This window comes from Solanum tuberosum, unplaced genomic scaffold (genome assembly GCF_000226075.1).
Source record: "Solanum tuberosum cultivar DM 1-3 516 R44 unplaced genomic scaffold, SolTub_3.0 scf00775, whole genome shotgun sequence".
In the NCBI taxonomy this organism is placed as follows: domain Eukaryota; kingdom Viridiplantae; phylum Streptophyta; class Magnoliopsida; order Solanales; family Solanaceae; genus Solanum; species Solanum tuberosum.
The window spans coordinates 82,325-91,224 of NW_006239746.1; the positions used below are offsets into that span (position 1 = coordinate 82,325).

The 8,900-nt window shown below is 34.6% G+C and overlaps 1 protein-coding gene across 1 annotated transcript; it reads right to left on the reverse strand.

Moving 5' to 3' along the window:
- Positions 1–1,140: 1,140 nt before the first annotated feature.
- On the reverse strand, positions 1,141–6,113 carry LOC102600355 (cyclin-T1-3-like). Its single transcript, XM_006367539.2, has 7 exons — positions 5,960–6,113; positions 4,754–5,044; positions 4,503–4,584; positions 3,957–4,091; positions 3,698–3,873; positions 3,435–3,586; positions 1,141–2,511 (listed from the first exon to the last, which is right to left on the reverse strand). Exons 2-7 carry the CDS (start codon positions 4,954–4,956, stop codon positions 1,985–1,987), a joined length of 1,275 nt encoding a protein of 424 aa, XP_006367601.1. The 5' UTR covers positions 4,957–5,044; positions 5,960–6,113; the 3' UTR covers positions 1,141–1,984.
- Positions 6,114–8,900: the final 2,787 nt, after the last annotated feature.

Genomic DNA, 8,900 nt, shown 5'->3' on the forward strand with positions numbered 1-8,900 from the left:
CAATCTAGTGCCATGTTGCTCATTCATTGGAAGGGACAATCTCCGGAGGAGGCCACATGGGAACGATACAAAGACTTGTGGAAATTCAAAGACCGAATATGGGAGTTCTTACCGCGGCAATGCGCCGCGATCGTCGTATCATTAGGTGGGGGGAGAGTGTCATGAACCTCCACTATGTCATTCCACTTAGGCATAAAATAGAAGTATAAATGAGCTAGCCTAAGGGGTAAGGAGCTAGAGTCTTGGAGAGGTTTGTGGAAGACTCTAGAACATTCTAGATATTTTCATGGAAGGCTTTAGAATTCTCTAGGCTCGTCGAGAATTCTAGAATATGGACTAAATTGTAAATATTAGGGACTTGTGTAGTAATTTTTATTTAACACTTTGGCCCCTAGCTAGAGTGTAGTATAAATAGAGCAGCTCTCATTTGCAAACACATCAAGCAAGTTACAGGCAATCTTCCACAAGCAATACAAAGCCTTCTTTAAAAAAAAAACTATCTTTGTCTTTCTTCATTCTCTTAGTGATCTTAGTTTCAAAGGGCTTACTTGATCTTACAAGATCGTGAAAGATTCGTGAGTAAGTTGTCAAGTGCCGCACAGAGCACTATTAGAACGCTAAGTCTGTGATAGTTTCAACAATTTTTAAATTATGTTGTTCTTCTTTTTATCAATTTTGAGACTTGAGTAGTACCCTTCCCTCATTTTTCTCTTGTAACGTCTACCACTCAATGTTGCAATCAATAAGCTAGTCGGAACTTCAGTGAACCAATTCATGAAGAAATGTACAGCCAACACCACCTCTTTTCAAAATATGTTTTACTACACCTTTGACTATTTGCCATTATAAAGTCCAAAAAGTCAAAAAACTATGCCATAACAACCCTATGTTCTCTACCCCAAAAGTATATATATTTTACAAAACATGTGTTCTCTTTCTTATCCTCAACATATTTTAATTCCTTACAAGCCAAATAGACCACATGCATGATAGTCCTCCAAATTTGTTTCAGCTCTTCTCCAACTGGATTTTTACTCGAATGATCAGTAATGATTTCGCCAACAAAAATGTCAATTGCTTGTTGCATTTCATTTTTCTTAAATAGAGCGTTCAGCTCAAGATAGAATATGCAATGATTACTTCCATAGTCGGTCATCACTTGTTTACTCATTAACCCAGTAAATATGTTCACAGCGAAAAGAATTGTTAAGTTTACATTTTGTGTCTTCTATGAGTACAGTAACACTGAAGTGCTTCACAATTACAGGGTAGCAAGAAAACAAACAAGAAACAAGTTAACCACTTGAAGTAAGTATTTCTTTCTTCGCCTATAAACAATTAAGCAAACCAAGCTGGAAAAATGTGCTTATGAGAGACCCAAAGTCTTGTTTACTACTTTTCGCTTACCTTCCTCCAACAATGCATTCCCATTTTACATCCTTACAAAATGGTCCCTTTTCAAAAACCGTGAATTTGATCTGCAAGCTCCTTTCTGTCAGTTCTCTTTCTTTTTTGCCAGAGGATTAATATTGTGTGACCCTCCACTGTATTATCTTATTCAACGCGTAGCTCAGCAAATATGTATTTTACCCTCTCTTTCTGGGGCATAACATCTTTAAACAGTTAAATTTTCTACTGAGCTCAAAAAGACGTTAAAAACAGTGGGTTTTTTTTAGCTTAGCATGTAAACTGGACTTGCATAAAATCATACCCTTTATATAAAAAAACATCAAGGCATGAAGAGCCAATATTATGCACAGTAGACCCTGTATTGGAGTCCATTATCTGCTAAACAGGAGTTGAACCAAGAGAGATATGTTACCATAGCTGGAAAACAGTTTCTGAATTTCTAACTTCTTCGCTGAAAGTATTCACATCTGCACCTTCCTAATTTCAGTGCATCATATAAGTGTGACCATGTTTTCCTTTTCTGCTTATACTTCCACAAAAACTATTTCATCCAATGAACAAGCAGAAAGTGACACTATCCCAAATTTTCCAGCTCTCTCTCAATCCAACCCTCACTATCGATCTCGTCATACATGGCTGATTTCTTCATTGAACTCTGCTCCAATTTCCGTCTCTTCAATCTCTCCTTGATTCGATCAATATCAAATTTTCCATTGTGATCACTAACAGAGACAGTATGGCAAATTTCTTTTCCGCGCTCATTCTTTAGTGGCTGACAAACACCATCCTCAACTGCACTATTTGCACTACCACACTCACTAGTCTCCCAATGCTCTGTCTCCTCTTTGACAGTGTTGATGCTGTTGCAGGATGCTTTCTCACTGAATTTGGATGTCACAGATGTAGATGGTCCTCTAGTCTCCACCAATTCCATATTCCTGGAATCTTGTGCAACAACTGACACACTTGAGATACAAGACTCTGCGATGCTTGATGTTGCCTTTCCAGCAACAGGTTTTAATTCAGACAACTTGCTGGAAGTGGATGGTATTACTTGTTTCTGATTCTGCTCCAGTAACTGAAGCATCTTTTGAATAACCTCTGAGAAAGAGAAAAAGGAAGAAAAAGTGAGGTGCCGAGTAATCAAGGTCATGGAAGAGCATAACAGGATGGAAGGGACACATTTACCCAGGAAGAAGGGTTAGTTTTTCAAAAAAACTATACACAAGGAAACTCAAACTAGGCAGAAGTAATGATATCCCACAAATAAATGAATAATGGATTATCAGTTGTTACCCAGTGTAGTGAATAACTAGTTTCAGGACTTGTTCATTTAAAGAAAAGGTTGACTGCAAACGAGTCTTCAGTACAAAGTAAGGTCTCTCCTCTTTTAGTGCTCAAAAAAGGTAAGGGATATATCCTCTGGTATCCCATATATCAAAACAGTCTCGCCACATGACAATTTTAGGATTGGTTTCAATTACCCAAAGAGCAAGAATAAGGAAGGGAACATATGATATTAAATTTAAGGAGATAGATGAAAAGAAGTACTTTACAAGAAAATTTTTTTGTCCTCTTTCCCTGAGAGATGCTTTCAGTATATTATTGCATAATCACAGAATGTCTATCAGTTACATCTGTTAATAACATGGTTTTTAACAGGTACATCTGTTAATAACATTAGTTTTACATGATTGAAACTTTACTTTACAAGTCTTTGTCCAACCATATCACGATTACAAAAACAACACTACATTTCCTATATGTTTTTTCTCCTAATTGATGAAGACATTATAAAATTGATCTAAGTGAACCAAATGTGCACATTTTGCAATCTAATTTCTGGATTGTTAGTGAGAAACAGCTCCGATATTCAATTTGAAGCTCTACCATCAGCAGATTCAGTTGTCTCTTCTTAAGGACTCACTAGCATTATTATGATCTTAACTTTACGATGAAGATTTCTTCATTACTTTTAAATAACATAGAATTGTGAAAACCCTGTAGGTAATTATATAACATACCTTCTAACTGCTTCGGAGCAACGTCAAATTGCATCCACCAGGGATTCCCTTTTTCGGCAGGCAATTTCACCTTCAGAAGTTTAGCAGCAAGGAACATGGAACCAGCAGCGACATAATGGGGCTTATACTGCAAGCACAGTGTTGTGCGAAGCCTACCAACCACATCATTATTAATTTCTGGCGTTTCAAAATTGGAAGTAAACAATAAGTGCATAACATTCTACAAATAAAGAACCATCACCATTGCATGAAAAGATACTAACCAATCATTCACAAAATTCCAGGCTACTTTGACCATCTCATTGTTAGAAATTTCCAACCTCTTCATAGCACCAACAAGTGCCTTGTAAGGATGTTCGATGTTAAGATCAAAAGCAACTGTCACAAGCAGCATTCTCTCACCAGCTACAACTGATTCCTTTTCCTTATCATAAATATCCTATGATATGAAGCAAAGACGTTAGGGGGAAAAAAGTATAGAAGCTAGCAGGAAATAACAAAACTGAATATTTGATAACACACCTTCTGCCTGATCCTCAGTGGAGCTGATGGATCCCATTTATATACAAGCTTGTAGGCAACAACAACAAGATCACTCAACCAGCGTGGGGTTTCTTCAGCTTTGCCGGCAAGGAACATGCTCACAGTTGCGACAATCTGCACAGAGTGCAGTGCCAAACCAAAGAGTGCATGATGAATCAAAAGACAGGGACATACTTAATGCAATGCTTTAAGCCTCATCTGGCTTAAAATTATATCTGAACCAATTCCAGTTAGTTTGTTTATCTACTACTTTCTTGATCAAAAATAAATAAATCCAGTTAGTCACAAAGGTTAACTCCAGAAATTACTATGGGAACAATTGTACATTAGCTATATATTTTACTTCTCGTTAGAGTTAAGAATAACTACACAATGTTATATCCTGTCAAGCAGCTCAATTCCCAGTTTGACAGCACAAATATTTTAATAGTCTGCAAGACATTAACCATACTTAAAAAGAAATGATCGGTAAAAAACTGTGATTTTCAGTAAATGGGGAATACAAGAGTCAGAAATGACTTCTACCTGCCAGTGGTTCTTTGCATGAGATTGGCGCATGTAAAAGCGATGGCACAACATCATTGCAGTAGCTATTGTCACTTGAGGCCTGAAAAAATTAAATGTCCAACAACCTCCTATGAGAAACTGAGCATACACCAAGTTGCATGAGTTCTCTCAGAAAAAATAAGGGAATGAGAGAAAGAGGTGAATCAAAAGGATATGGTGTCGTGCTACATGTAGGTATGAAAATTTTCAATAGAATATAGAGATCTTACACTTTCAGCTCTATCCCAAGCTCTTGCAGGAAAGAGCAGTACAACTTCCTTAGATGAGACTCTTTTTCATAATCAATCCCATCCCTTCTTGATGGAGAGTGATCTTCTATTTCTTCTGTAGTAAAGTACCATCTCTGGGTATAAGACTCAGATTTTTCTTGAATGTGCATACTAGATGGGTTCTCTGATAGTTGTTGTGACATACTCTTTCCCTATTTTAGCTATCAGAGTAGCGGAACAGAATTTGGCAGTTGAATAAGTTCTTTGTTCCAAATAGATAACCAGAATATTCTGCAAGTATAAAAATATATATTTTATTAGGAAGTTGAATCCTTGCTATGTTTAAACATCCATTCATAGAGACAAGAACTTGCAAGCCAGTTGCATTCATGGTCAGCTAACACTTGATGGCTACGCCGTGTTACTTATGAATATCTCAGTTTTTTCTACTTTTCAAACATGGAACTCTATTAGCATGGATATCAACATGAACCGTAATGAAATCATGCTTAGAGACTATTTACAATGAGTAATACTACCAGGTTTAACATAAACAGTTGAAGACAAAGACTGTTTATAGTTTAATTACCGAAATTTGTTTAAAAAAGAAGTGAAAATTGAAATCACCCTCAGAGCATTTGAAAGTAACATGCATCCATTGGACGGGTTTAGCATAGAAATTGAATAACCTTGTCAGATTTCACCTTAGTTAAAAAGTACTCTTTTACTGAAAAACTGATCCCAACTAATTAGAGATCACATGAAAGAAAGATTTCTCAATTATGACAATTACTTGAATAAATAGATTTTGGTGAAGGCTAATTTAGTAGACACACACGAGCCTCGAATTCATTAACACATAGGAAATAGCACAAACTTCAGAATGATCCTTGTAAACAACTCTTAATTGTCTTGATCAATTACACGACTCGAATCAATTTTTTAAGAAGCTTTTCAATACAACATACTGCCCAAAAAAAGATTAAAAATTTAAAATATAACAAATTCGAGCAGGCCAAAACAATAAACAAGCACAAATTATATTAAAAAGCCCTAAATCAACAAAGATCGATGTCAAACAATTCACATGCTTCTCCACTTAATACAGAAATCCATCGAAACTTCATTTCAAGAAACGAAGAAAAAAAGCAAAGATCTTGAATTTCCCATAACCAGGATTGTTTATATAAAAAAAAAATAGCAAACCTGAAGAAAATTGAGGAGAAAGCTTGGGAATCAAACTCTAAGTTGCAATTTAGGGCGTAATAGATATTCAATGAGTTGACTCAGCGATATTTAGGTCTTCTTGTCTTTCTCTGTGTTAGCTTTGCCTTCAAACAATTGCCAATGTCTGCCCTTTTCTTTATCGGGCAATTGCAATTTTTATATTTACCTTTCTTTCTTTTTATTTAATCTTTTATTTTTTCACGGAAAAAAAAGTCTAAAATGCTCTTAAATTATGCGGAATGAATAAAAATATTATAAGTGTTGTAAAACTTAAGAACAAAAAAATAATATAATAACGAAGACAAGAAAAATATAAGACAAGAGAAACAATATAAGATAACTTTATTTCTTTCAAGTGTTCACCAAATTTTTAAGTGTATACAATATGAACCCTTATACTTCTATTTAAAGTGTAACATAGAGGCATACAAAAGGTTGGTCATAAATATGACATTAATCATGAATATAATGGAGGAGGTTATTGAGGTGTAAGGTTACAAGAATAATGGTTATAATTAAAGGTGGAGGTTAGGGAGGTTATGGGTTTAATCTTACATAAATGGAGGAAAGTAATGGAGATGATGGGTGAGAGTAACTTCTTCGTGTAGTGGATATCCACACTATAATATTTTATAACACTCCCCCTTGGGTGTCCATAGATAATATGTCTCATTAAAACCTTCCTAGGAAAAAACCTCGTGGAAAAAAATTCTAGTGAAGGAAAAAGAGTACACATATTTTTTAATACGCTTTGAATGTTGCCTCGTTAAAAACCTTACCAGGAAAACCCAATTGGGATAAAACCATGGTTAAGGAAAAGAGTACAACGCGTATTTTTCTCCCCCTGATAAAAACTTTATTTGATATCTCGGAGACGATGCATTTCAATCTTATATCACAACTTCTCAAATATTGATGTTGGCAATCCTTAGTGAATAAGTTTACAAGATTATCACTATAATGGATCTTTGAACGTCTATCTCACCATTTTGTTGAAGATCATGTGTAAAAAAGACTTGGTGAAATATGCTTTGTCCGATCTCCTTTGATTGAATCATCCCTTTAATTGAGCTATATATCATTTTCGTATATGGTGGCTGGAATATCCTTTTCAAAAGAAAATGAAATATTTTCTGAATATGATAGATCATGATTCCAACCAAACACACTCCCGATTTACTTCATAGATCAATATTATTTCTGCATGATTTGAAGAATTGATTATTAATGTTTGATTCTTTGAATGCCAATATATTGTTGTGCCTCCATATGTAAACAAATAGCCCATTTGCGATCGAGCTTTATGCGGATCAAATAAATATTTTGCATCATAATCAAATAGTTTTTGACTCGTAGATTGATCATTTTAATTTTATTGAAGCTCATCTTTTCTTCTCATGAAAGAATGTCACACATCTTCTATGTGTTGAGTCACTTGATTTTTAGTTTCTTGGCATAACTTGAATGATAATATGACAATCCATTCACATAAATTTCGTTGAGTATATCAAATAATCTTCTAGCATTTGCATAACCAGCAATCTGTAAATGCACCAATTGCACTAATACATGACATTTCAAATCATTTTCATAAGGTCGAAAAGATTTTTTCTTTGTGTTAAGCAATCTCTAAACCATTGGGTACTCAATGGAATTGTTTCAAGACCTTTTAAATCATTCAAGAATTTTCATATAACCTTCATCGTCTAATTACACATGATAATCATTCATTATAAATATTCAAGTTAATATTCAAGTATTTCATTTATTGCAAGATTGAAACAAGTCTCATTGCATCCACCACTCTCCATTTAATAATGTCAGGATTTTTGCGAAAATCCTTTATGCCCCGAGGCACAAACCGTTATTTATATCTTACGGTTATACTTTCGCACAATGATTCATTTGTACTCCACTGACATATATTTTGATCTATGAACTATAAGTTCAAAAACATCAATTTTCTAAGTGAAACAAAATATACTTAAATAGTGTATTTTATTTGGCCAATCATTTATCTGTCCACACTATATGATAGATTTGAATTTAAGATCCTCGTAATCATTTATAGCATTGAGTTCTCATATCAAAGATCCCGTCGACGGTCATTTTGATTCGATTCCAATACGACATAACTTATCGAGATCTCTTCATTTTTCATCATTTTCAGGTACCTGAACCTTTGCCAAGTTTTTATTGAAGTGTTATGTCATAGTGCTCTTTCAAAACACTTACCTCATTATCATGACCATTTTTGATAATTTGTTCCTCTCCTTCCTCAAGGAGTTTTACGTTTAGAATTGATTGGTCTATCACGCTTCTGGTGTACCATAGACTTTGTCTTCAAGGACTATTTATTGGAGCATTTGCAGCTTAATTAAAATATTGGGTCAGCAAATACATTTGGCAAATTATTTAAATATTTTGCAAATGAATTATCTCTTGAACTTCAAGTTAACATTTTTTTAACGAGGATCTAGATAATTCACCTCACACATAATTTTCAACTGCTAAACATATCTCCCCTAATGTTAGGAAATCTAACATTTACCCCCAACCTCATTTGGGAATCCATCTTTGTGCGTGGTGGAACAATAAAATCATATGTGCACACATCAAATTTTTAGATGGAAATTATTTGGTTCCTGACCCTGAACCAATTGTGAAAGGAGAACCTTGTTGGCTTGATGTGTACATGTTAAATAAACTCATCTCATACCAAATTTTATTTGAGAGATCTTTTCTCATAATCAATGGTCTAGCTATAATTGGAGGCAAACAATTTCTGCTAAACCAACCAGTATTATCAACATAATTTTATAGTTTGGAACTGTGCTCTTAATTTAACAATTCGAGCAAACAACCTTGCAAAAACTAATTTGTAAGTTGATACAAATGCACATGTGAACATACCATAGAT